Source organism: Cervus elaphus, chromosome 1, assembly GCF_910594005.1.
Source record: "Cervus elaphus chromosome 1, mCerEla1.1, whole genome shotgun sequence".
Taxonomy (NCBI): Eukaryota; Metazoa; Chordata; class Mammalia; order Artiodactyla; family Cervidae; genus Cervus; species Cervus elaphus.
This window is the reverse complement of record NC_057815.1, coordinates 44,306,061-44,334,008: the sequence shown is the minus strand read 5'-3', so window position 1 is coordinate 44,334,008 and position 27,948 is coordinate 44,306,061. Positions and strand designations below refer to the sequence as shown.

Here is a 27,948-nt window from a genome sequence, read left to right as displayed (position 1 = left end):
CTCTGGGAGCCGCCTGCCTCTCCAGCCCGCCCGTTGTGTCAGGCCCTCCTCTCCGCTCCCCGTACGTAGGTGTGTCTTGGGCTCCGTGGCTGCCTGTCTCACTCCTGCAGAGACGCCGCCACCGAGAGGTCACCTACCCGCACCCCCAGCGCGCCCGACACAGACCAGCCAGGTGACCCGTGATGGAAGCTGCAGAGGCCTCCAGGAGCAACGGAGCCAGCCCGGAAGTCAGGGATGCCCGCAGCCCCCTGAGCCCTAATGGAAGCCTGGAGAATGGGGTCAAAGCTGAAGGCAAAGAGGCCAAGACTGCCAATGGGCATGGCGGGGAGGTGGCCGAGGGCAAGGGCGCAGGTGGCGCCCTGAAGCCGGGCGAAGGCAAGGGCTCCCTGTTCTCTGGCAGCGAGTGGCGGCGGCCCATCATCCAGTTTGTCGAGTCGGTGGATGACAAGGGATCCAGCTACTTCAGCATGGACTCTGGGGAAGGCAGGCGGTCGCCCTATGCCGGGCTCCAGCTGGGGGCTGCCAAGAAGCCGCCTGTCACCTTTGCCGAGAAGGGGGAGCTGCGCAGGTCCATGTTCTCAGAGCCCCGCAAGCCCGCGGTGTCCATCGTGGAGCCCGGGGATGTCCGGCGGAACAGCTACCCCCGGGGCGACTCCAGCACCTTCCTGCGCTCCAAGTCGGGCTCCGAGGAGGTCTTGTGCGACTCGTGCATCGGCAACAAGCAGAAGGCCGTCAAGTCCTGCCTGGTGTGCCAGGCCTCCTTCTGCGAGCTGCACCTCAAGCCCCACCTGGAGGGCGCCGCCTTCCGTGACCACCAGCTGCTCGAGCCCATCCGGGACTTCGAGGCCCGCAAGTGCCCTCTGCATGGCAAGACCATGGAGCTCTTCTGCCAGACGGACCAGACCTGTATCTGCTACCTCTGCATGTTCCAGGAGCACAAGAACCACAGCACTGTGACCGTGGAAGAGGCCAAGGCCGAGAAGGAGGTAAGAGCTGGCTCCTCTAGGCGTCTCCTCCCTACAGTACCCTCCCACCTCATCTTCTCCACTGGACGCTCCCAGGGTCTGAGCCTTACCTCTCTGCTGTCCCTGGTTCTTACAGAAAATAGTTCTTTCCCCTCCTACCCCCAGGCTGGAAGTCAGAGATGGCTCCCCAATCCTCTAAGGCCTCAGGAGTCAGGTCATCTCCTAAATGAGCAAAGAGGGGCTCAGCAAAGATGGGGGGCTTGGCCAAGGTCATAGGATAAATTCAAGTCAGGCCAGGAGATCAGCATTCAGTCCTGGGCTCTCTGCCTGGCTGGGTGCTTCTTTCTTCCTTTCTACTTAGTGGCTAAGTCACCCAATCATGTCCAAGTCTTTGTGACTCCATGGACTGTAGCCCACCAGGGTCCTCTATCCATGGAATTCTCCAGGCAAGAATTCTGGAGTGGGTTGCCATTTCCTTCTCCAGGGGATTCCCCACCCAGGGGTCAAACCCGGGTCTTCTGCCTTGCAGGCAGATTCTTCACTATCTGAGCCACTGGGAAAGCCACCTCTTTCTACTTAAGGGAGAGAGAGAATTCTTCCTAGCTGAGTAGGACTGGCTCGTGGGGATAAGTCATGGGTGAGGAGGAGGGAATTTGGGGACCATATCAAGGCCCTTTTTTCCTGACTTCGGAGTTGGTCTCTGTAGGACAGTGGCTCCTTCTTGTTCTGTCTGATCCCCCAGCCAGTCTTCACACTCCCAGTGGCCTCCTTTATCCTTCCCTCAGCTGGATCCTCAGTGCTTTGTGTGTGTGTGGCCGTTGCCTGTAGGTGGACACTTGTAGTGAGGGTTGAGTGGGGGGGGGTGTACATATATGTGTGCCTGTGTGTGTTTTTTGTGCACGTGGGTGTTTGTATATGGATGTTTGCATCTGACTGTATATGAGGTATGTAAGTGTGTGTGCATGTGTTCTGTGTACGTGATTCTGCCTGTTCTGCGGGGAGGAGCAGAGGCGTGTGGAGGCTTGTGGATGTGGTACACCTTACACTTGGAGAGTGTGTGCTGGGATGAGGGCTCGTCTGTGGCTCCACAGATGCTGGGACTCCTCCCCCCACAGCAACACGGCCCCCTGACATGGGGCAGCCTCCAGCTGGGGTCAGCCGTGCTCATTGTCAAGGCAGGAGGCTCTGCTTTCTGCACCCCCCCCCAGAATGGGGCAGCACAGGCCCCACTCTGTGCCCAGCCTTCCTGACCTGAAGTCTGTGGGTTACTCTTTCCTATCCATACTCCTGGGAAGGAGAGACGAGTCAGAGATGACAAAAGACTCAAAGAGCCTTTTCAGAAGCCTCATTTGGCCCAGGAAAAAAAGGTGATCCTAGTCTCCCTAGCTCCCTGACCCCAGCCTGGCTTCAGGCTTCAGACAGGGAGACGGAGATGGGGCAGGGGCCATGGATCTCCTCCAGGATCTCACTTAGGGAATCAAAACAGAATGAGGGTTAATTATCCTCAACCACCACAAGCAAGAAATTGCAGAGCCCCAGGCTGGGTTTTAGGAGACCTCAGCTCCAGTCCTCGTTTTCCCTCCAACCAGCTGTAAGACAGCGGACAAGTCCCTTATGTTCTCTCAGGCTTGGTTTCCCTTCATTTGAAGCTAAGGGATTGGACTAGATTGGAAGTTTTCAAATGACCACCTGGAGCCTGAAGATTCTTAGGAGTGTCTTTGAGATGTCAGAGATGACGAGGGGGGCAAACTGATGCCAAGGAGGCAGGGGCCCCAGGTTACCATTGCTGCTGCAAGCAGCTGTGCCACGCTCATGCCCAGTCATGTCCAAATCTTTGCAATCCTTTGGAAGTAGCCCACCAGGCTCCTCTGTCCATGGGATTTTCCAGCACCTGCTCTTCTTTATCTGTTATATGTGTAGGGCTTGGTCTCACATTTTATTTGAAACCAGGGTATCTCCACTTAAGAAAAGCCTGAGTGCCCCAGAGGACAGGACAGTCTTGGCAGTTTTCTCTGGCAGCACCTGGGACTTGGAGTTCATGCTCTAGGGCTCGTGATGTAGGTCAAGAGGCAGAGCTCAGACGCACAAACCAGTCTGGGGTGCATCTGCCTAGTTACACAGCAGCGCTGTAAGTAAACATCAACTTGCAGAGGACTGGATGCCTAGAATGCTAGGCTGGATGGAGAATGAGCAATCTTGGCATCTCCTCTCCACCTTGCGTGGGGACACAGGCCCAGAGGAAGGAAGGGACCCGTCCAGGCTCAGTGCTTAAGGAAGAAGCCCCCTGAGTCCTCTTCCAGTGTTTGAGAGCAACTGGGGGAAGGGGGATGGGATTCAGGAGGTGTGTGCCTTACGGGGGCTCAGGGGGAAATGTCTGATCCACTGGAATGACTTTAATGGTGGGAGCTTCAGACTGTGTGTGTGTGTGTGCGTGTGTGTGCATGTGTATGTGTACTGCAGCATAGGTGCTGAGCAGCTGAGTGGAGACAGAGATGGAGTGGAGCTCTTTGTCCAGGCCCAGCACCTCTGGAATGTCAGACACGGGGGGCGTTGGCATAGAGCAGCCTTAGGTAGGTTGACAGATCAAAGTGAATGAGCCTGTCAGCTCTGACATCCTTCAGAGGCAGTCCCTGCAGACCCAAACATAAGCCTACACACAACTTTTTTGCAACAAGTCCTGTCCAGAACCTGTTCTGCAGGCTGGTCGGTGAGGCCCGGATGAGGCCATCACTGATCTATCATGGTTTCTTGTATGAGACTGTAGACAACACCCTGGGCTGCAGTGCTTTTGGGCCTCGACTCTACAGAACCTGAGCAGAGGTGGTGTTGGAGAAAGGCCGCTTGGTGTGCCAACATGACAATCCTTCCTCTGCCAACCCAAGGTCAGAAGGTTTCCAGTTCCACTCTGAATGTCACAAGGAGGGTCCACAGATGTCCTGAGCTGCACCCCTCTGCCTCTGGCTTAGAAGGATGAGATTTTTGTTGTTGCTTAGTTGCTAAGTCGTGTCTGACTCTTTTGTGACCCCATGGACTGTAGTCCCCCAGGCTCCCCTGTCCACGGGATTTCCCAGGCAAGAATACTGGAGTGGGTTGCCATGCCCTGCTCCAGGGGATCTTTCCGACCCAGGGATCAAACCCACGTCTCTTATGTCTGTTGCATTGGCAGGTGGGTTCTTCACCACTAGTGCCAACTGGGAAGCCCTCTGAATGTACAGATCCATTCTTTTCTGTGTCTCATGGCCTGTTTTCTGTCTCTCCCGAGTACCTTCTGCTGCATTGGGTCAGAGTGGAGGATTCCTGGCCACGACTCTTGCTGTTGGGTAGTCTGCCTGATGTGGGTCCTCTGGCCTCTAGGTCGGCAGCCTGGCCAGGCATGGGGAGGAGCACTCAGGACAAGCATTGCTCTGGAGGGCGAGGTCCTAACTCAGTCATGCAGCTCAGATTCGACGCCGCGGCCACTCTGCTGAGGCCATCATTCGGTGCAGGTCCTTCCTGCCGCAGTGGTCTGTGGCTTTGCCTCTGGTCTCATTGCTCAGTTCTTTCCATGAAGTCTGAGCTGCCAGGCTGCTGGCCATGGGCAGTTGCTGGTCTTTGAGCTTTGGGAGATGTGCTGGTCTGGGCTTTTGGGGCTCTCTGGGTGGACCACCATGACCAAGTTCGGGAAGAGGAGCCAGGAGGCTAAAGGCCTGGAATGGGGTGTGGGGGTGTCTGAGACCACTCTTCTCGGAGATATTGGGGGGAAACTGCTGTGGGACAATGTGGGTGAGAAAGGAGGTGGGGTGACCTCTGTGGGTGCTGAGGAGGAAAGGACCAAATGAAAGAAGTATAGAGACAGGAAGCGGAGAGAGCGCCAGGCAGGCGGGCAGGGGATGCCTCACCTTTATGGAGTACATTGATGTGCCAGGCGCTGGCCTGGGCATTTATACTGTTACTCCTGACAACAGTCCCACGGATGGGAGTATCTGCACCTATATTACAGGTGAAGAAATGGGATCTGAGATGCCAAGAGACTTAACCAGTATTCCAGCACTGGGGGTGGCTGAGTGGGAGTGGCCGAGCTGGGATTCAAACTCAGCGTGGCCATAGCCCAGCCTGTTCTCTCTCACTATTTCACATGGCCGAGGCCATATAACCATGCAACATTTTAAATGTTGTTCCCACAGGGTTGGCAGAGGCTCCTCGGAGTTCCCTGGGGTTCTGGTTCAGGGTACAAGATATGTATTTTTAGATCACCCTCAGGGATTCTAATGTGTAGCCAGGTTGGAAATCAGGAACCTAGTCCAGTTTTACCAGGAAGAAAAGAGGCCTGGGAGGTGGGGTAACTTCTCAAGGCCCCACTGCTGGTCTGGAGTCCGCTTGGATGATGCTCTTCTCCGCCCCCAATCTTGCCCTTTCCTCATCCTGACAACCAAGGAAGCAAGAGGAACGGTGAGTCCCAACGAAGCCGATGAATACTGGGCTGGTTGACACCTGGGTGGGAATGCATAAATCTATCCAGCATTTCAGATTCTTATCCAGATAATTACCATTTGTCTGAAAGTACAAATTTGGCAATTAACTGGCTCATTTGGCAAATGTCATAGCCAATGGCCCATGTGGTTAATTCAGACCAGAGGAGGATCCTGGGCCCCATTTCCCCTTCCCTGGGGGCAGCACAGGCACACCTGTCCAGGTGAGCGCTCAGGTGTGTCTGCACCTGAAGGCCCAGGCTGTCCTGGCCGAGGCACCACCAGCTGCTAGCCACCTCTTTGCTCCCCCAAGGCCGGAAGGATTTCACGGCTGGGTGGCCTACACAGGGCCCATCCCAGCCACAGAGCGAGAGGCAACAGGAGGAGTGTGGGAGAAGGGAACAAAGAAGGCATTTAGGGGCAGGTCTGGGCAGGGCGAAGGGGTGAGCAGGGAGCAGAAGGAAGTCGGAGGGAGGTGTAGACAGGGTGGAGCTGACAGGCGCTGAGGCCCCATCAGGGGATTTAATCAGAGTCCTAGGGAGGAGGGAAGGGCTTCCCAGGTGATGCTAGTGGTCAAGAACTCACCTGCCAATGCAGAAGGCTTGACAGACACAGGTTTGATCCCTGGGTCAGGAAGATCCCCTGGAGGAGGGCATGGCAACCCACTCTAATATTCTTGCCTGGAGAATCCCATGGAGAAAGAAGCTTAGTGGGCTAGAGTCCATAGGATCGCAAAGAGTTGGACTTGACTGAAACGACTTAGCAAGCCCAGGGAGGAGAAGGAGAAAGCGGGGCCTTAGGGGGCGATGGGGACGTGTGGGGAGGACAGGGAGAGAGGCAGAATCCATGAACTGCCCCGTCTATGAGGTAGGGGTTGGGGAGGCCTGGCACTACAATGTCCTGGATGATACAGAGAACAGCCCAGGGGTTGAGGCCATGTAACCGAGCTGAGTCCTGTCTCTGTGTCATGGTCCTCCCACTTCCTCACTGGGAGAACTCAGGCAAGCTCCTCAATCTGCCTCGGCCTTGGGTTCTGTATCTGTAAAATGGGGACAACACGGCTTACCTCCCCAGGGGGCTTTTGAGATGAAAGGAGAAATTCAAGCACACAGTGAATGCTCAACAAAGCAATTAGGGTCCTTCTATGGTGACAGGAGAACCCAGTATTTCAGAACCTTCCTATGTTATATTGTTTTCTGTCTCCTGCCTCATCTGGCTTTTGTGCAGCCTGGCCAGCAGGAAAAAATTGCCACGGGCTAAACAGGTGCTGTTTGCATCCCCAGAGGTCTCAGCTCAAACCCTCCTCTCCTAACAGGGTAGCACTCACCCCATACGTGAGAGCAGACCCTTCTAGTAGCACAGAATTCACAGCCCAAGGTCCCTTCTGAGATCCCACTCTGCTCAGCAAGTCAGGGCTTGCGAGGCCTCCACTCCGCCCGTGTTGACTTCCCCGGTGCCCCAAAGAAACCAGGAGACCAGTATCCCCCGCCCTGACTGATGCATCCACCCACGGCTGCAGACAGCAAGGCTCCGCTTTTGACCCTGCCCTTGCATGTTTCCAGATCACTGGCAGCCTCTCCCTCCACCCCTCCCAGGTCACTGGCCAGCATCTCTGGCTCTCCTCGGCACATCCCCTCCCACTAGCCTCCCTCTTCCTGGCCTCTCTTACACAGGCTGGACCCCGGGGGCTGACTCCTGCTGTCCTTGGCTGAGGCTCTTCACTCTTCTAAAGCCTCTGGACTCTCCCTCCCCGGGATTCAGTGCCGTCTTCCTCCCTCTTGGCCAGTGAGTCTGTGCTCTTGTGGGTAAGACATTCCCAAGCACCTCTGTGCATTCCACTGGCTCCTCACCTCCCCCTTCTCTAGGAAGACCTTCTACCACTCACAGCAGGTAGCCCGCCTGCACCCCGTTTATCCTCCTTCTGTTCTGTTTTCCCCCAACATCCTCCAGTCTTCAGTTATCCACCATCTCGTCTCTACATCCTCAGGGCTTCCCTGGTGGCTCAGATGGTAAAGAATCCACCTGCAATGCAGGAGACCTGGGTTCAATCCCTGGGTCGAGATGATACCCTGAAGAAGGGCATGGCTATCTACTCCAGTATTCTTGCCTGGAGAATCCCATGGACAGAGGAGCCTGGTGGGCTACAGTCCATGGGGTCACAAAGAGTTGGACACGACTGAGCACCTTTCACTTCATATTCTTGACCTCTTGATGTCTTGACCTCCCTCCTTTCTGTACACTTCACTCTGTATCCTGACTGTGTACACACCACACCTGGACCCCAGCACACACCATCCCAACCGTTGAATACCACCAAGACCCACCTGCTCACCCCTGCCTGCTCCCACCTCTTACCTGTGCCCTGCGGGCCTGCCTGCCTCCCTGTCCTCTCCCCTCCAAGCTCCGGTCCACGGAAGGTGCCCGACACAGCAGTGGTGACGGGACCAGTGGTCAGTGCTTTTCTCTACAGTCTCATCTGCCTGGTCCCAGTTCATCCCACACCTGCCTGGGAGGTGGTCCTCTTACTACCTCCATGAAAGACAGCGTGACTAGGGCATGGAGGAGTTTAGTAACTTGCAAAGGCCACCTGCCTGGAGGTGGTGGTAACTGGATTCAAACCTTTGGACTCCAGTCCTGGGCTCTGGGTGGGCTCCTCCTGGATCCCCCAGGCTTGTTTCATGGAAGAATTGCCCTGTCTCCGCTTCCCTAGGCCTGGGGGAGTGAGTGCATGTTTGCTCTCTGCTTTCCTTGTTCTGGGTGCGAGGTGGGGGTGAGGAATCCCAGTGCCAGCTGCTCATCTCTGGGCTGGTGACAACATCTCAGATGCAGGGGGGAGGGGATTCCAGCATCCCCCCCCCCTCCTCAGGCCTCACTTGCTGCAGGTGAGGGGGTGAGGGGGTTATCCAGGAATGGGAAAGTTGCCCAGCACTGTCCAGTCTTTAGGCTTCTTCCTCACAGCTTGGACCCATTACCAGTCCCAGCCTTCTTAGGAACCTTCCAGGCCACCATCTCTGCCCACCTCTGTGTTTTGGGCTCTTGGTTCTGCCCACCTCCTGCCCACTGGGAGTCTCCACTGCCCACGTGAGGTCTTTCTGTCTTTGCTCTCCACCCTCCCTCCACCCAGTCTGTGGAGAGCTGGCTTCTCTCAGCCTTTGTCCAGAGATTGGGCCAAACCCCCGTCCTCGTCCGCTTTTATTCCTCTTCACAAACAATTCCCATCTTGGCTGGTGGCATTTTCCGTGTTGTGGGATTTCTCGTGTGTAGCTGGTGGGGCGCTGGCTTCCTGAGAAGAACTGAGAGTCTGCGGCCCGGAGAGCCCTGGGGTGTGGGCAGAGGGGCGGGGTGGGAATCCTGGGCTTCGGGTCCGGGAGCTTTTCGGCTCCCGCCCCAGTCCTTCCCACCATCCCCACCAGCCTCTCAGTGCTCTTTTCCACAAAAGCCAGGATGCTCCCTCCTGCATCAGTTCCCTTCCCTGGGTCTCTGCACCAGGGACCCACCGGCAGCCCCTGGCCTGGGGGAGCATCCGGGAATTGTGACGTGTGTGCACAGCGGTTCAGGGCTCCTTGCCAGCACAGTTCCCATTCCTGGTGGTTTGTGGCATCCACATCTTGATTCTTCTTGTGTTTCCTCAATGAGATGGCTGGAAAGGGTTGGGACTCTGTTCAAAATCCAGTGTAGCGGGGAGACCTTGAGTACTCTGGGGTGCTCTCAGATGCCCGGTCTTCCTGCTTTCAGGTGGAAATCACCCACCTGCCTTTCAAACTGGAAGGTGTTTGGGGAGCACCAGTGGGGAACCCACAGATCAAAAGAGGTGCCTCTTGGCTGGACTCTATTGGCCTTAGCTTCACGCGGGCTTCCCCAGTGGCTCAATGGATAAAGAATCTGCCTGCATAGCAGAAGATGTAGGTTCGATTCCTGGGTTAGGAAGATTCCCCTGGAGAAGGAAATGGCAACCCACTTGAGTATTCTTGCCTGGGAGATCCCATGGACAGAGGAGCCTGAAGGGCTACAGTCCATGGGGTCACAGAGTCAGACATAACTGAGTGACTAATCGTACACGTAGTTCATGCTTCCCCTTTTTTTTGTGTCGTAGCTGCTTTTCAGAGAAGGGTGTTTCTCCAATGGAAGGAAGCTGTTATCCACACTTTCTATATCAGAGCTCATGTCCCAGTTCATTCCTGATAGATCCTCTTCCCAACCCACCCCAGACCCTGACAGCCCATATTCTCTTCCTGAGCAGGGAACCTGGATCCTCTCTTTCCCTTCTCCCATCCACCCTCACTGCCTCACTCGCTGGCCTCTCTCCTCCCCCAGGGACTTGAATAAAGTCCCAATCTTGCCCAGACTGCAAACTGCGCTCCATTTCCCATAAACAGGTTTACAGCTGTGCCTGCCCAGACAGACTCCCCGCTGGCGGCAACCCAGACTCCTGCTTGCAACACAAGCCTCACGTCATGTCATAGAAACGCTGTACCCTCTTACTGCCATGGGACGCTCCCTGGGCTGGGCTGGGCTGAGCTGGGCTGGGTCCCCTTTCTCCTGTAAGCTGCTTCCCGATGGCTCCAGGTCCATTGAAAGGAGTGAGAACCCCCCAGTGAGCTTCCTTCCTGCTCACGTTGGGTGGAGGGCCTGGTAGAGGGTCTGCCTTATAAAGACATGGCTGGGTTGCCCAGCCTCAGAGCCCAGAGTTTACAATGAGGTGGCGCTTGACTTGTTGCGGGATCCTTGATGACTGGCACAGTGCCTGGCATTTTCAAGGGCCCGGTGAGTGTTGGTTGAATGAAGGGCAGAATGATGATTTGTGGGCCCTCCTCTCTGACTCTCTGGATCTTTTCCACTTCCTCCCTCTGACTTTTCCTCCAACCCCGGCTCCTTCCCTACAGACGGAACTGTCACTGCAAAAGGAACAGCTGCAGCTCAAGATCATTGAGATAGAAGATGAAGCTGAGAAGTGGCAGAAGGAGAAGGACCGCATCAAGGTGAGCAGCGCCCATGGTCTCACACCAGTGCGGCCTGGAGGAGGCAGGCCTGGGCCTGAGCTCTTGCTCAAGGTCTCAGGCCCACATTTACATCCTACACTTGTTTCTTCTGGGTTCTTTTACCCTTTTTGGCATTTCCACAAGTTCGCCTTCTAAGTCTGGGCCAGGCATCCACATGGGATGTTGCCCGTCACCTAATGCTCATCTTCTATCATCTCAAGACCCTGGACCAGCTTATCCTGTGTGTCTCCCAATGTCCGCCAATGTCTATTCTGCCCACTGACTGCCCAGTCGTCAAATGCATGCCATTTTCCCTTTATTTGTGCAGTGTGGCAAGATGAATGTCTGCCCTGGTTTGAATACTTGTAAACTACGACCTGAGATAATTGATTCTTGAACCTGGCTACATAAACAGCTCATCAATTCACTTTCTGAATGATGCTTGATTCTGGCTGAGGTTTCAGTGGACACACCCTGACTCCTCTGGAACTTTTGGACCCACAGAGATGCCCAAGCATAGAATGATGGTTCATGTCAAACCATTGAGTGGGAGGAGCTGCTGATGGATAAGGAAGGGTGGGCTGTAAAAACACCCTGGCCATCTCTATCAAGAGATAGGATCCCTCAGTGATGCCTTGGAATGAGATTCTTGACTGAACAGGCTTGCCGGGTCGGGGCAATAGAAATGCCCTGACTCTATGCTGGGAACATAAAGATGCACCTCCTCCCCTCTGCCCTCACCCTGGACCCAGAGCTTCACCACCAATGAGAAGGCCATCCTGGAGCAGAGCTTCCGGGACCTGGTGCGGGACCTGGAGAAGCAGAAGGAGGAAGTGAGGGCTGCGCTGGAGCAGCGGGAGCAGGATGCAGTGGACCAGGTGAAGGTGATCGTGGATGCTCTGGAAGAGAGGGCCAAGGTGCTGCAGGACGACAAGCAGACCAGGGAGCAGCTGCACAGCATCAGCGACTCGGTGCTGTTTCTGCAGGTAACGAACAGCTCTGCTGCCCCTCAACCCCTCACTCCTTCCATCCGCTTACCCAAACCCTCATCCAGTGTCTGTCTGTCCATCCATCCCGGTATCCACCATTCATCATCCATCCATCCATCCCTCTAAGCTCCGTTCCATCTATTTAATTTTCCATCCAAGCCATCCTACCCACTTTAAAGATGGCACACAAAGATCACCTTGTACCAACTTCAACTGATACGTATTAATAGTACTTCAGGAAACAGTTCTGTGATAGATTAGTGATGCCTGCTTTGGGTATGGGAGAGTGGTAAGTAGGCATGCATATTTGCTACCTCTGATCTGGTCTGTCCATCTGTTCCTCCATCCTTCCATCTGCTAGAGTATTTTGGGCACTGTACACCCAAACATACACAGTTTTAGGTGCTGTGGAGAATAGGAAGGTAGAAGACGTAGTTTTTTCCCTCAAGGAGCTGCAATCCAGCTGGGAAGATAAGACACATACAATTAGAGAACAATATAGAAGAGCATGTAATTAAGTGATAAAGCCTATGGTTCAGGAGATAAGTGCCTGTGGAAGCTCTGGGAAGGGCAGACAGGCTGGAGACAGTTTTATGGAGGCAGTGGAACTTGAACTGGGTCTTGAAAGCCCGTTAAGATTTGAAAAGATGTAGAGAGTTTCCAGTGAGGGAGAAAGAAGGTAACACGTGCCAGAGCATTGGGCAGGACTGAGGGCACGTGCAGGGGGAGAGACCACTGCGACTGACCCGCACTGCTAGTAATTCCTTGCCTTTCTTTGGTGGTTTCACTCCCAAAGACTTTGCAGCTCGTGTTGCTCCCATAAACCCAAATAAATCCCTATGGCTGGCACCATGCATCCAATTTAAGAGATGGGAGCCACGGAGTCACATGCCTGACTGCTAGTGCCATCAGGGATAGTAGCATCTAATGGATTTTATTTACTTATTTTTTTAAATTTAATTTCATTTTTTGGCTTGTGGGGGTCTTAGTCCCCCAACCAGGGATTAAGCCCATGCCCTCAGCAGTGAAAGCACAGAGTCTTAACAACTGGACCACCAGGGAAGTCCCCATCTAGTAGATTTTAATCAAACCCTCTCATTTTACAGATGAATAAGAAATGAGGGCCCAGTGAGGAAAAGTGAGGCCAGTAAATAGCCAAGCTGGATGTCAACCCACCTCCTCTGGCTTCCGGCTGAGTCTTCCAGCTAGACTGTGGGTCCCCATGGCTCCTAAAGACCCAGGACATTAATGGCTTCTTTCCTTTCCTGGTAGGAATTTGGTGCTTTGATGAGCAATTACTCCCTCCCGCCACCCCTGCCCACCTATCATGTTCTGCTGGAGGGGGAGGGCCTGGGGCAGTCGCTGGGCAACTGCAAGGACGACCTGCTTAACGTGTGCATGCGCCACGTTGAGAAGATGTGCAAGGCGGAACTGAGCCGCAACTTCATTGAGAGGAACCACATGGAGAATGGTAAGTTCCCTCTTGTGGGTGGGCGCCAAGGCCGTGGAGGTTTTCTCCTAGGTCAATTCCTGCTGCCTGGCTCAGGCTGGCATCCCACCAGCTGGCCCCTCACTGTTTCCAGCCTCCCATCTCACCTAAGGGTGTTTGGACAAGACTCAGAGGTGGTACCCTCCTCTCTGAAAGTTGCTGCCCAAGTTATGCAGCTATTACAAGAGGCCTCCAGGGGAGCATCCCAGGTACTGGCTAGGGAGATGCACCACTAGGGACAAATGTCTTCTCCCTGGATTGTCCATCAAACTCGGATTGGTTTCACAGCTCTGCGTCTGACAAGGGGGACCTAAGCCAGGAGCTGTGTGGATGCTGAAAATTGTAAGGGCCAGACTCCAGTCTAGGGGCTTTGTAGGCTCCAGGGGACATGACCTAGAACTGCATGCAGGCTTTTAGGGAGAACTTGCCTGTCATCATGGCTGTGCTGAGCCCAGAGGTGGACTTGGCCTGGTGGACTGGCTGGGCATGGTTGAGCATAGCGTGTCTCGGTGACTCACCAGCTCCCCTGAAGTCGGCTTCTCTATTTAATCACGCTGTCCTCTGGAGAGGCAACTGAATCATCTTCATAGAAAGCCTCCAAACATGAGAAACTGCCCCGTTAAGAGCTTTACCACCAGTCCCAGCCCAGCCCCGTAGGGCCCGAAGCTGGACACTTTCCCCAAACTCCACCCGGTGGCCCAGGCCTTGAGGATGCAGCCTAGTTAATGATTTCTAGCTGCAACACCCAGAGGAAGTGACACTGTCTTTGGTCTCCAAAGGGAGTATGTGATTCTTTGGGGCATGAGATGGGGGTATGGTGCACCAAGGGGCTGGGACTCAGAGGGTGGTGTTTGTATGTCTTGGGGATGTTGACATCACATAGTGTCCCCAGGAGATGTGAGGGACATGGCCACCTCTGAGGACAGATAAGCCACTGCTGCAAGACAATCATTTGGCTTCAAGGGGAATTTGGGTCCTGAAATCCCCTTGAAAATGGCAACGACCCTGTTGGGGACAGCCCTCTGTGATCCGGTGCTCTCTGGAGGCTGGCTTTTTGTAAGCGCCTCTCTTGCATTATTTTAGTCTCCCTGGGGGATGTATGGCATCTCACGAAAGAAGGAGATTTTCAAAGGGCACACAGCTAAGCAGGGGGTGAGCTGGGTTTCATATTCAAACCCTCCACCCACATCTTCTCATTGGAGAAGCTGTTGCTCGTGGTAGCCTGCAGAGGAGGAGCGGGTGTGAGGGTCAGGCTCCCTGGGGCACAGAACTGGTGGGGGAGCTCCTCAGCTGAGGTCAGGCCAGACCCATGAGGACGGCCTTGACGGCGTTGGGATGGCCTATGAGCCTCGTGGGCGCAGGGACCCCCCACCTCCCACCACTGCTTGCCCACTGTGCCATTTCTAGGTCATGACTGTGTTGGCCGTGGCCTCCGTGCAGGTGTGGGCCTGCGCCCTGTACAAGGTGTGCGGGGAGACAGCTGCCAGGAGCAGGATGGGCTGTGCTGACGTCAACGGCTCTACACCTGTGCCTGGGGCCCTGGGCCTCCGAGTTGGCGTTTTGTCCCTGCTGTGCTGCTGGGAGTGTGTCTGGCTGTAGGAGGTGGGAGGTGGGTGGCCAGTGAGTCAGACCTTGGAGTGACCATCTTCTTCCTTGATGGTGGTCTGCCCACCAGGCCAGGGGCTCAGTTCTCACCATCAAAGGTGCGCGGGCTGAGAGACACCAGGGCATCTCCCTCCTGGGCTTGGTGGGGAGGGAGCTGGACCAATATCAAAGAGGATGATTGTTTGTCATGACGTGCCTACTGTGTGCCAGGCCCCTGCTTGGCCCACATGATGGAGATGAAGGGTGAGGGTCTAAGTCCCCCACTCCTCCTCTTGCCCAGGAGAGAGGGAGAGGGAAGGGCAGAGGGAGAGGAGGAGATGGAGAAGAAGCAAGAGAGAGGAATGGGGTGGAGGACAAGCATGGAGCCACAGGTCTGTTTGGGTTCAGGGGTCTGCTGGTGGGTGCCAGGTGGGGGCAGTCGGTGACCCTTCTGAGTAGTTCACTCCCCTCTGCATGGTTCCACTCAGCCGCTTGGATCCCTGGCCCTGGAGGCCAGTGCTGGGACCTCATTCCACCCCCTGGGCTGTCAGCAGTGGCTGGGACAAGGCCAGGAAGTGGGCATGAGGGCTCGAATCTCAAATCTGCCCTTATGGGCCATGTGACATTGGGCAGTGGCTTCACTCACCTCCTGAGCCTCAATCTCCTTATCTGCCACCCGGGTATCTTCATGCCAGCCCAAGGGTTGATGGACACATCAGACAAGAAATGGAACTCAAAAGCACATCGTTAACTGCAAAGTGCTGTGCTTACCATCTCCTCATAGGAACCCATCCCAGCAAGGCCGGATGGCCCACTGCAAACCCTCCCTCGCCCACCAGGAGCTCAGGGCCAGAGCGGGTGCAGGGCAGGGGTGCCACCGTCTCTGAGGTTGGGGGCCTCGCCTCTCCCTGGGACAGAGCGGCCGCGGGCTGACTCAGTGATGCCCCCAGTGGGCCAGCTCGTCCTCCGCACCCGCCCTCTGCTGACCCGAGCTCTCTCCTTCCCAGGGGGTGACCATCGCTACGTGAACAACTACGGTAACAGCTACACCAGTGAGTGGAGCGCTCCAGACGCCATGAAGAGATACTCCATGTACCTGACGCCCAAGGGTAAGAGAAGGGTGCGGGTCCTGCCGCTGGGGGCAGGTCCAGGAGAGACGTAGCCATGTTCCCCAGCAGGGCGACCCTCATGGACTTGCCTGGGAAGGTCCTGGCGTGTACCGCCTGCTGCTGTTGTTTAATGCCAAGTCATGTCCGACTCTTTTGCGACCCCATGCACTGTAGCCAGCCAGGCTTCTCTGTCCATGGGACTTCCCAGGCAAGAATACTGGAGTGGGCTGCCGTTTCCTTCTCCAGGGGATCTTCCCGACCCAGGGATCGAACCTGTGTCTCCTATGTCTCTACCACTGAGCCACCCAGGAGGCCCTTGTACCTGCTTACTGGTGCAGTTACCAGCACCTCTTGCTCTCCATTTGGCACCTGCTTCACTGGTTTCCCTGCCCTCTGCCACCCTCCTACCCTCCCACCTCCACCTCCAACCCACACCTCCTTCTCTTTCCTTCCAGAGGGACTCCTGGTGGTCTCATCCACTTCCATCTGCCAGGCTGAGCTGTGTTTTGCTTCTGCTTAGATTTCTGTCGTCCTGGGATAGGGCTGGCTCCTCCAGAACCATCCTGCTCCTCAAGGCAGTGGGGGCAGGGATTGAGGGCTGCTCTTGTAAATTCCTCAGTCCCCCCTCCCCCAGGCAGCCAGCCCTCCCTCCCAGGCCCCGGTGAGGCCCAGCCTGACGGGCGGCTGCCCAGCTGGGTGAGGGAAGGGACCAGCGCCGGCCTGTCCTTGCCCAGCGGTAGCCCGTCACATTCTTTGGCATCAGCAACAAACAAACCACAGTGATGCCCGTTACATAAGGGGGGGTGTGCCTGGTAGACAGAGGGGTGCATGCACATGCGTGTGTTTCAGGGGTCAGGGGTCAGGAGAAGAGAGGGTGTGTAGGGAAGGGGGAGACAGGAGACTCGGGGAAGACACCAGGGGCCCGGACGGGGAGACTTGAGGCCCTGGGCACTACTGACTCACACCCTTAGACACGCATGCACAGTGGGAGGGGCCCCAGGGGGTATTTGGAGAGATGAGCTCAGCAGAGAGGAACCTAGGCTGCCCCACCCAACGTCAAAACAACACCTGGATTTCCGGCGAGGCAGCTGGGCGCAGGGACCCTGCCCTACATTCCTGGTGGGGGCCAGCCAGGTCTGGGCTGGCCAGTTCTGCTTCTTTCCCTCCCCCGGGGCACTGTCCTTTGAGCCTAGTTCTCTGGGAAGATGAGCTGTGTTAGTCAGCTGTCCCAGCATCCCCGGCCGTGGTCCAGACCTTCGGCTCACCAGCTTCTGAGGACCAGACCCAGGGTGGTGTCAGACCCCGACTGGCCCTGCGGGGCTGGCCTGCTCTGTTGCAGATGGAGGGGAACTGAGTAATAATGGAGGGTTGAGGAAGGAGCATGGACCCGCCCAGGTGTCACCGGAGAGGCAGGGCCGGGTGGCCTTGAGCTGGTCCCTGCCCCTTCAGGATCCCTACCTGAGAAGAAGGGGGTTGGACTCAGCTGCTAGGAGAGCCTCCAGCTCTGGGACTGTGACTCAGGCTGTGACATTTGTAGGCAGAAGAAACAGGTTTATCCTGTCTCTGCCCCTTCACCCAGGACAGGAGGGAGGAGGAAATCTGCCCTCTGGGGGCTCCCAGGCTCAAGACAGAGACAAGGGAGGGGCCGAGGAGAGTGAGCAAGGAGATCAGGAAGCAGGGCCAGCCGCCCTAGTCTGGGAGCTTTGGGGCAGTGGGGCTGGGCAGTGAGACTTCTGGAGGAGAGTTAGTTTACAGGCTCCCTGAAAGAGGGGCTGAGGGCTTGGAAGAGAGGGTGTGGCTGTGATGGGCGGAGGGCAAGGGGCGCGAGGGCTGGACTGAAGGTGTGAAGGTGTAGCACGCTCGCTCCCCTCCAGGACGGGAGTGGGGCCGCTTAGGCAGGAGGGCAGGAGCTGATGTGCACTCTAATGCATGCATGTGGTGTCTTCATCTGTGAAGTGAGGGTGTGGAACCCCTTCTTTCTGCCTTTCTTCCCAGACGGTTGTGCAGCCCAAATAGGGGAGGGAGGGAAACCCATGCCATTTAGGGCCAATCCCTGGGGAAAGCTTACCCAGGTGGGGAGGTATTTGTGGTACCAGCTCATCAGCCCCTCCAGCTGGCAGCCCTCACTGCACCTCTGCCCCCGTGGTGGCCCTGGTCCAGCTTCCTCACGGACACCCCACCTCTCACCCAGCCTCTGGGGTCTCAGCACATAGGGCCTGGCTCGAGGGGGTTCTGGTGACCCTCAAAACCCCTAATTAGGATGCCCATATGTCTTCATCCAGGACTTCATACTTCATACTTCATCCAGGACTCTCCAAGTTTACACTGGTACCCTCAGCATGACTACTAGCATCATCCCTATCACTCTCAAAACTATTCCGATCTGAATGGTAAATTATGTGGTCACCTTATCCTAGACCCAAGGGTGCTGTCTTGGTGGTGGAACCCAGGTCCTGACCCAGGCAGGCGGACCTGTTTTGGGGAGCAAGGAGTCCTGCTTGACACCCCTCAAGTCAGAGCCATAGGCCCCCGGCTGAGCCAGGCCCCCCTTTCTGGGATGACAGCCCCCTCCGCATCCCCTTCACAGGTGGGGCCAGGACCTCGTACCAGCCGGCCTCCCCGAGCCGCCTCTCCAAGGAGAAGAACTTCAACAATCTCTACGGCACCAAAGGTAGGAGGTGGCTTAGCGGGAGGGTGGCAGGGCCTCTGTGTGGGGCCATGCAGGCAGCAGGTGGGGGCGGGGCGATGGGTAGGGGGCCTGAACTCCCCATACGAAGTGGACTTGGGGAGCTGGAGTGGGGTTGGCCAGGAGGGTGAGGTGGGATCCTACCGAACTTAAGGGGTGTTCATGTGTATGTGTGCATGTGTGTGACATCGTTTGGCTGAGGAAAGGCAGGCAGGCACCTCCGCATCACTGGAATCTCTGAGTCCGTAAGGTCTTCTCCCTGAAGGATGAGTTGGGGAAAGTGGACCCTGGGGTGAGGTGTGTGAGGACTTCCCTCAGCAGGTGGCAGGCCAGGGGACCACAGAGGACTTTTCCTGATTTGTGCACTCCTGTGTCAGAAAGTCAGACACTGGTTAAAACAGGCTAGGGTAGCAGGCAAGGAAAAGTCAGGCATGCTATGGGATGGGCCATCCCTGGAGACCCAGGAGGTATGGTTGCCAGGGAGGTAAGTGGGCGACTTGTCTTTAAGACCCAGAAGGGGTGAAATGGGGGTGGAGATGTGCTTCCCCAGGGAGAGCTGCCAAGTGCAGGGTCCCCTCCTCTGCCCAAAGTGCAGAGGGCACTGCTCTGCCAAGGGCAGGGCCCAGCCCTTGATGGACCCGGGTTTGGGGGGCTCCTGGGTGTGTGCCACATGCAGATGGGGAGGGAACTCGGGCCAGCTCCACCAGAGTCCCTGGGGACACAGCACCAGGGGTCTGGAGAAGCAAGGAAGGAAGTGGGGGTGCTAGTAGATCCGGAGACCTGGGGGTTGGGGCACTGTGGACAGGGCAGTGCCCAGGTCTCCATGTCCAGGATTGGGTTCATCGCAGGCACCGGACGCTGTGAGCTCCGTGAAGGCAGATGCCGGGTCTGTCCTGTTGCCTGCTGCCAACTTCAAGGTCCAGAAGGAGGGGCTCAGCAAACATTTGTTTAATGGGAGGAAGAGGGGGTGATGAATGGATGGATGAGAGGGCAAAGAAAATGGCCCCTTGGAGCCTTGGATGGACATGCCTAGTGAGAAAATGAGTGCAGACTCTGACAGAGCTCCTTGTGGGTGGGGGTTCATGACAGGGCAGGCAGTCAGCCCCCACCCCCACCTGACCTCTGACCTGCCACCCCCAGGCAGTGGCAGGAGATCTCCAGGGCTGGGGGGCTCCTCTGTGGTATGAGCTCAGCTGAGGGGAGCCGCCATGCTCGGAGCTGCTGAGAGGGAGGGATTGGAGTGGGCGGGCCTCCACGGGCAGCAGGGGGCTCTCAAATGCCCTCGTGGTGTCCCTGCTGTCCTTGCCGCGCTGTCCCCAGGTCTGTTTACATCCACTGTAAGTGGACCATTGCAGCCTGTTCATCCTGGCATACAGAATTGCAGGGCTCGTAGCAGCTGCCTCCGTCTCCAACTTTTAGCTTGTGTTTGTGTTTATTTGTTCCTTTCCTCATTCATTCATCCATCAGCTGGACAGTGAGTGCCTTCCAGGAGCCAGGCTAGGGGCCGGGCACTGGGTGGGAGACTGGGTCAGACAGGCATACCACCTGCCCTCATTGAGCCAGTAGGGGAGACAGACCATTCAACATGTAATTACAATGTGATACGGGGCGTGGGGCTAAGACACATGCAGACTTGGGGGAAATGACGAGGAAGCTGATGCCTAAAGAGCCAATGCATGAATTTACTAACTGTCGGGGAGCAGGTGGGCTCTCCTAGGCAGAGGACCTGGCCTGTGCCAAAAACCTGGGGCAAGAGAGAGCCTGGTGTGCGTCAGGAGCTCAGGGCACAGCCTGGTTGGGGTGTTGAGTGCCGGGAGCGGGAAATGGGGAAGCCAGGAAGTGGAGGCGGTGGAGAGGGGTGGGGGCAGAAACTCAGGAAAGAGCTGAGGGTCATGTTAAGGACTTTGTACCTTAATCTGAGAGCAAGGACAGGACCATGCTTTAGAAGGACAACTTGATGGCAGGAAGGATTGGTCAGAGGTGTGATGAGGACTCAGTTGCCTCCTGGCTGGAGAGATTTGCAGAAATGGCCTCTGCTCACAGCATCCCCCTCCACCCATCACGTGCCAGGCCGCCCAGGGTTGACTCCGCTTCCTTTCTCCACCAGGTAACTACACCTCCCGGGTCTGGGAATACTCCTCCACCATTCAGAGCTCTGACGACATGCCTGCGGTGCAAGGCAGCTCCTCCTTCTCCCTGAAAGGTGAGCTCACCCCCATCGGGCCGTTGTCTTCTGGGCGCTCCATAAGCCCTGCCTTGGTCTCTGCTCACCATACCCCGCCTCCATCAGGTCTCTGCCATCAGGAGGACTGGGCCACCGCACGTGGGTCCCTCGGGATGCACTGTGATACAGGCCTTAGTGTCGGGGGTGAGGGAGACACACCATACCCTCTGTACCCTGTGCCCTGACATCCCCAGGGGGCTCCCATCAGGCTTAATTTCCGAGGCTTCCTACTGCAGGAAGTTTATTTAACTTTGTCACCCAGTGACTCCCAGCTTCCGGTGACTCTAGAACCCTGTGGCCCAAGCACCTGTCAGCCTCCCACGAAGCCAGAGTCCTGCCAAGTCCCCGCTGGGCCGGGCAGACTACATGATCTCAAAGGCCTCCCTCCCGAGTCTGGTTCTGCCCCCAGAGCATTTGACAAGACTGAGTGGTCGATGACTCCTGTCCCCCAGGGTTGAGGTCATTCCGAGGGGCCGGCCTGAGCCAGACACCAGCTCCCACTGGGTCCACGGCCCTCATGTCTCTTCTGAAAGGTCCACGGGGCAGCTCTGGGGGTGGTGGGAGCAGGTCTGTCTGCCTTCTGGCTGGCAAACATCTGGCCTGGGAGCCTGGGTTAGCAGTCTGGGTGGGCTCAGGTGGGACAGGTGCAGGTGGACCCCCAGGCAGTGGCCTCAGACAGTTGCTTATCCAGCTGCCCCTTCTGGGCTGGGTCCTAGCCTCTACCTAGGACTGGGATTCTGGGATCTACTGGCAAGGGGATATGACTAGAGGGTCCCAGCCTGCAGGATCACCAGGTCAGAGTTGCACTGGGACTTGCTCTGGCCTGTCTGGCTTTCAGCAGGTCCCTCCCTGCTCTCTGGTCAAGCTTGGATCAAAGGCCACCAGGCAGGAAAGATGGCCCCCCTTAGGTGTGATTCAGAGCTTTCCTGCTCCCCAGCATCTCCCTGGCAGTCCACAGTCTCTCCAGGTAGGGGGGCCTTGCTCTAAGAGAGCCCCTGCTCAAATACACCAGGACCCCCAGGACACCTGTTGTCACCTTCATGCAGATCTGCTCAGAGCTGGCCTAGATGGGGGTCCTGGGCATGGACTGCCCCGTGGCTCCCACCTGCATCTACTCTGGGGGTGCCGGGGAGGGCTGAGCAAGTGCTTTGAGAGCAGCAGCGACTGCGGAACCTGTGACCCCCTCTGGCCCCTCCTAGGACCAGTGCTAATGGCTCTCTCTCTCCCGGCAGGCACTGGGAAAGTCCCCTATCAGTTCACCACCTTGGGACAGGCCACCACAGAGTTTTCCAAACCACTGGACGGCAGTGGGCTGTTTAAAAATAATCCTGGTACCCGCCTGTTTTGCATCACCCCTCTTTTCTCTCCCACAGCAGGGCAACTGGGACATCCTACGGGGCTCTCTGCCACTTCTAGCGTGTCCTGGCCCCTCCCATCTCCCCAGAGGCCTCTGGCAGAATATGCATGCCCCCCCCGCCCCCCATCCTAGCCTACTCGCCCCGGATAATCCCTGCTGCACAGGCTGGTCTCCTGGACCACACCCTACCCCACCCTCATCCTCACCTCTCTCATGGCTGGCCTGGGTTTTCTTTCTGGGAACTGAGAAGTGACCTGAATTCCCCCCTTGTCTTAACCTTCCGCTCAGGACCTGAGGGACCCTTTGCTTCCTTCTCTCCTTCCAAGACTGCCCCCACCCCCAGATGCAGGGAGACAGCCAGGTTCTCTGCATTGGCTCTGCCCCCTTGCCAAACGCCAGCCCTGGGAAGGGCCAGCCTCGCTGGCAGCCCGGCAGTGCTGCAGGTTCTGGTTCTGACCAGCTCACTGCCCTTCAAGCAGCCCGGTGCAGGGCTCCAGCCTGCCCCTGCCAAGACAGACCTTGTTAATTTCTTGAGCTCCTCTATGTCCAGCTCACAGTCTATTCCTTCCCCGGCAGCCTTGTCGCTCTCTGCAGGCTGAGGGCTGACACTAAGTGCTTTTCACAGTTCTGTGGATGGAGCCCCTTACAAACCTGCTGGGCTGAGGCAGAAGGATGGGGAGGTGGGCTCAGATAGCACTCCCCCGGACTAGCATCTCCGAGACCCCAGACCTAGAGAGTGCCCTGTGGACTTGCTGTTTGAACCCTGGACCACAGCCACATTACTGCCACTCTCTGGGCCCAGTTCTGACCACTGATTATTAGCTGTGCAGTCCAAGACAACAGGAACAAGGAAGACCTAGGTGGAATCCAGCGTAGTGCCTGGCTGGAGGCAGGCCGGGAAATGGGGAGCCTCGGGGAGTTGGAATGAGCACCTCCTGGTGGAGATCGGGCAGACTGTGCTTATAAAGGGGTTTTCCTGGGCTTTGGGGAGGGAAGGAGAGGGGCCTCTGGGATGAGACTGCAGGGTGGGGGTTGGCGATACCCGCAAGAGGTGTGATCCTGGCCCGGATATGGGGTGATGCTCCCCTGCTGCCTGGCCCAGCCCACCTGGCCTGCTCTTCCTCCTTCTGTCTGCCTTGATGCCTCCTCCCTCTGGCCCACCTCCTCAGGATTTTCCATGGCACCCACCCTGGCTGCACTTGGTAATGGGCTGGATGGAGCTTGGTGGTCACTTTAGAGAGGGCGTCTGTGCTGCTCCAGTCCTGAGGCCCTGACCACCAGCCTGTGCTCCCTCTGACTGGAGCCCCTTGTCTCCCCAGGCTACCCTTCCCTCATCAGGAGCCAGAGTCCCAAGGCCCAGCCCCAGACCTGGAAATCCAGCAAGCAGACTTTACTGGTGAGTGAGGACTGCCTGCCTGGGCACTAGCATGTCCAGGGTGGGCCTTGAATGGGGCTCCCAGGGGCAACTGGTCATCACTTGTCCAGGGCCTGTGGGAGCATGGTGATATTTCCTGGCCACGGGATGGAGAGAGGAGGCAGTGTCCTGAACACCAGCTTCCAGCAAAGGGTAGTAAAGAAAGACCAAGGGCTGATAGGCAGGGGGCCTGGGTAAGCACAGATTTTCTGGGCCTCAATTTTCTAATCAGTAAAGCGGGAAGTTTTTAAAATTTGCAAATGGTTGTTGGCTGCCTCTGCTTATTGAATGGTGGCCAAAATGCTGAATATGGAGGACTGGCATCCTAGACATGAGTCTCACTTCCCTGGGGGTGAGTCTCCAGTTCTGACAGCATAGAGACCATTGGAATGATAGTGTGGGTGAAACAGAGGCTGCGAAGTTGGGAATAGAGATATTTAAGATTCGATAGCTAATGTCGCCAAGTAGGGGCATCAAAGAGCAGGACAAGAAGGAACATGGTCTTGGAGTCCAACCTCCTGGTAACTGTGTGACCCTGGATGAGTCAGAGCCTCTGGGACTCCACAATGCATTGCTGAGTTGGGATTGATCTGTAATATCTGTAGAGCTAACATACTGACCCCGCCCGAGACCTTAGTGATCAGGGCCTGTCCTTCACTGTGGAGGCTGGGCCTCCTCTTGGGAATGCTCTCTCCCAAGGCCTGTGCCAGGCCCTGCTGAAGGGGTCAGTCAGCTGCCTTGGATGGAGGCGGCCTCTGTGTGCACAGGGCCTGGAGCCCCTGGCTCCCTGCTGTCTTTGTATTTGGAGGTCAGAACATAGAGGTGATTTGCTCCCGGCTACAAAGAGGGACTGGGGCTGGTTTAATTGGAAGAGAATCTTTAATTTGCTGGCGATGGAACTAAGTGATGGTATGTGTAATTTGAACCAGGCCCAGGGCCACTGCAACAGCAGTGCTGCAAAAAGCAGATATGGGAAGAAAAAGGAAGGTTTCTGTTCCTGGCTTGGTCCTTCCCCACCCGCCCCCTACTTTCCCACCATCCCAGAACCCCAGTCCCAGCACAGAAGGCTCATCACCACCTTCAGATGCCTGGCAGGGTTCTCCGGTCCCAAGCTGGCACCCAGCAAGGGGGAAGATGGGGGCAGGTGCTAGTGTGGGCAGAGGCTGGCCTGGAGTCAGGATGCCTGGGCTCTTGCCCCAGTCCTCTCACCAACTCAGTCATTCTTCCCCTGTACCTCAGTTTTCCCAGCTATAGCATGGGCAGATAGCCTGGATGATTTCCTAAGTCTTCCAACTTTCATGTGCTGTGACCCTGAGCCTGGGAGGGAACAGGGGCGGGAACAGGGGCAGGGGATGGGTGTGTATGTGCTGGGAGCACCCTGCCCAGATGCTGGGGGGCTCTGTGCCCACCCGCCGCTCGGTTCTCAATAAGACAGCACCATTCACTGACCTAAGATCCATTTGCTTGACCCAACCTTCCTTTAAGAAAGGCTTTGGCCTTTCCACTTTGCCTTACTGACTCTTTCAGGGTCCAGGCTGGCACTTGGGGATCAGGAGACTGGATCCAGGCCCTGCTCTCCTGCTAAGCAGCTGAGGAACTTTGGCTATGTCTCTCCCTGCCCTGAATCTCTGTCTCTTCCATTGTTTAACGAGTGGTTTAACCAAGGCCAGAGCTAACCTGTTAGTCCTCATGTTCCACAGGCCCCCAGCTCCACAGTGGACCAGATGTAGGCAAGGAGCTACTGTAGACACAGGTGTCCAGGCAGGCAGGGCCAGTGCAGGGGCTGGGGTCACCCTTGGGGTCTCCTGGGATCAGTGGAGTGTGAGATGGGCCCAGGCTCTGACCCAGTTCAAGGGCAAAGCCACTTGTGGAGACCCTCCAGGGGCCAGGGCACTCCCAAGGGCAAGCTGCAGCTAAATGTGCTCTTCCATTGCAGCTTGGAGGGTTGCTCAGGGCCCTGATGGAGTGATTGGGAGGAGAGGGGAGTGCTGATTTCATGAAATTGCTGCGGGACGTAATACACAGGGCTGGCAGGAAAGTTGTCACCCTCTCTGTCCCGAGAGATGCTTCCTGAATCCTGATGAGGGGACCAGCATGAGAGAAGTGGAGGGGCTGGCGTTGGGGAGAGGCCCCCAGTCTGTGTGGGCTGGGGGGTGGTTCGCCCTCTCCACACCCCCTTCTGTCAGGGAGAATGATGCAGAGAGAGCAGAGGCCAACCCCTGAGACTCAGAAGTGGTACATCGCTATGGGTGGAGGGAGGAGGGTTGAGTTCTGGAGCCAGGTTGCTGGGGTTCGGATCCCAGTGCCTCTGCTTACTAGCTAAGGGACCTTGGGTGAGTTGCTTAGCCTCTCTGTGCCTCAGTCTGTTCATGTATAAAATGGGTGTTTGCTAATAGTAACCCACTTAATTGGGTGGTTGTGAAAATTTAATGAAAGCCCCACACCAGGTCTGTAGATTAGAGAACACTGGATGAATGGGAGCTATGATGGTGCTGGGAGGGGCTTCCTGGGCGTGGAGAGAGCGTTTGACCGGGCTGAGGTTCGAGCTCACCCATCAACTGGTGGAAAGAACTCTAATCAGGATGTGAACCCAGGGACTCTGATACCCCTGGCGCCCACCCCAGTCCCAGGGTAGATGGAACTCATAGGTTAGGCCACAGGGCCCTAGGGTCATTGGGGTTCAGACCACTGTTGCTTCCTGGTGGAGGTGAGGGGGTGGGGTCTGATTGGCGGGCACGCGTGCCATCGGACCTCCTAACCACTCTCCTTTTCCCACACAGTCGCACTACCGGCCCTTCTATGTCAACAAAGGCACCGGGGTTGGGTCCAATGAGGCCCCATGAGTTCCAGATGGGCTGGAGCGAGGCCCCGCCACCCCCGTCTTCCCCGCCGGCTGCTGCTCTCACTAAGCTTCTCATCTGGTGGGGAGGGTTCCGGCCCCGGCCTGCCCTCCCCTGCCCTCAGCCCGCTCTCTCAGGGCCACCTGGCCGCCCCCTTCCTCCTCGTCAGCTGTGCTCCATCCAGGCCTCTCCTGCTCTGTAATTAAGGGTCACCGTCTTTCCTGTGCTTGGATGGAGGTGGGAGACAGCTGGGCTTTTCACCTTTAACCCACCACCCTCCTGCCCTCGGGCAGGATCCTTGGGACCCGTGGCGGGTGCCCACGCAGTATTCACCCGCCTTCCCTGCCCGGCCCTGCTCTCTTCAGGCCTGTCGGCCACTTCTTTCCAAGGAGCCCTATGCCACGATGCAGTCAGTAGGCACCTGGCCACGACAGTTGCCCGCCTCCCTCCACCTCTTCCTGGCAGCTTGCCCCCCACCCCAGGAGAAGACTGGCCCCATGTGCCCTGCTTGGGTCCTGCCAAGCAGTGCCCAGCCCAGCAGGGCCACAGCCCTTGGCCACCACAGAGGGAAAGCTCCCAGTGTCCTGGCATCACCCTGCCCAGCCTTGAGTCTCCCCACATCCACCGTGAGTCTGTGGTCCCTGAGGACGGGCTTCCCTCACCACCAGGATGACCTTTGCCAGCCCTTTCTTTTGAGATAAGCCATTCCCTTGGCATGGCACACCCCACCCAGGAAGAGAGCTACTGGCCCAGTCGCTCTGAGGGAAATGTAGTTTACCTGCAGAATTTCATTAGTTTCATCATTGTGTTTCTCCCTGACAGTGGGAAGTGAGCAGGCAGGTGAAAGTGTGGCGGGGCTGGTAGCCAGAGGTGCTTATATTCAAGGGCGCCTTACACCCTGCCTGCACCCTCATCCACTGCCCCCACCAGAGTCTTCCTCCCCCCTCCGACTGCTCTCCACATTGCATGTTGTCATAGGGCCTCCTGGAGAGGAGCCCAATCCAGGAGCACCAACGCAGGGTCATCCCTGCTCTCACTGACCCCTCCCAAGGGCTGTGGGGGTCATGGGGAGCGGGCCGGCTGGCTGTCAGGGGTGGGAGGGGGGACTGGAGGGAGGGAGGCGTGGGGGAGGGAGACATTCAGCTTGGGCTTTCCCCTCTTGAATAAATCATTGATCATTCACTTCTTTGTACTGAACCACCGTTTCCCTCAGGGTCACCAGAGGGACTGGCTGCAGTTCTTCTGAACCCACTTTTTCCACCTCTGATGAGTATGTGGGTTGTCTCCTTTCTTCCCTCCAGAAGACGTGGTTCCTCTTGGCCTCCCTCCCACCCCTCCCGACCCCAACCTGAGTCCCTAGTGGACAATACCCCCACCCCCCCTCACCCCACCTGAGTCCCTGGTGGGCAGTGCTCCCACCCCTCCCCACCCCACCTGAGTCCCTGGTGGGCAGTGTTCCCACCCCTCCTCACCCCCACCTGAGTCCCTGGTGGGCAGTGCAGGAGACTGGACCTTCCTGAAGTGGCCTGGTTAACACTGAGCAGAAGGGAGGACGATGGGGTGGGGCCTAGGGGATCACCGGCGCACCCCGAGGGCTGTGGGAGCTCAGAGCCTCCAGCTAGCCTCCCCCTGAGGCCACAGGGGGAGCAGGGCCCACAGGCAGGCATGGAGGCCAGGCAGAGGCTCCAGACCTGAGAGTCTTCTTAGTAGAAGGAGGGCTTCCTGGGCTGAGGGGCCCAGAGCTGAGACTTGGCAGGGCAGCCCAGCTCCTGAGGGCAGTGTCATCCTGAGCTTGGGCCATGGGCAAAGGAGAGAGGCCGTCTAGTCCCTGGGGACATGGTGAGGCCTGGAGAGGCAGTCAGGG

The 27,948-nt window shown here is 57.0% G+C and overlaps 1 protein-coding gene across 2 annotated transcripts; it reads left to right on the top strand.

Moving 5' to 3' along the window:
- TRIM29 (tripartite motif containing 29) lies at window positions 1–27,266 on the top strand. 2 transcript variants are annotated; one of them, XM_043901075.1, is made up of 10 exons: window positions 1–986; window positions 10,297–10,392; window positions 11,145–11,378; window positions 12,654–12,852; window positions 15,462–15,563; window positions 18,151–18,234; window positions 20,357–20,452; window positions 21,706–21,804; window positions 23,150–23,226; window positions 26,025–27,266. In XM_043901075.1, exons 1-10 carry the CDS (start codon window positions 183–185, stop codon window positions 26,085–26,087), a joined length of 1,854 nt encoding a protein of 617 aa, XP_043757010.1. In that variant the 5' UTR covers window positions 1–182; the 3' UTR covers window positions 26,088–27,266. The 2 variants fall into 2 exon arrangements, with proteins under 2 accessions (XP_043757010.1, XP_043757017.1); XM_043901082.1 differs by lacking the exon at window positions 21,706–21,804 and having other exon boundaries at window positions 3–986.
- Window positions 27,267–27,948: the final 682 nt, after the last annotated feature.

Bases quoted from the DNA above. Each gene is read 5' to 3' on its own strand.
- TRIM29 (XM_043901075.1), top strand. From the start codon at position 183: ATGGAAGCTGCAGAGGCCTCCAGGAGCAACGGAGCCAGCCCGGAAGTC. The intron at 10,393-11,144 runs GTGAGCAGCGCC...CCCTGGACCCAG, and splicing joins AGGAGAAGGACCGCATCAAG to AGCTTCACCACCAATGAGAA. The intron at 23,227-26,024 runs GTGAGTGAGGAC...TTTCCCACACAG, and splicing joins CCAGCAAGCAGACTTTACTG to TCGCACTACCGGCCCTTCTA.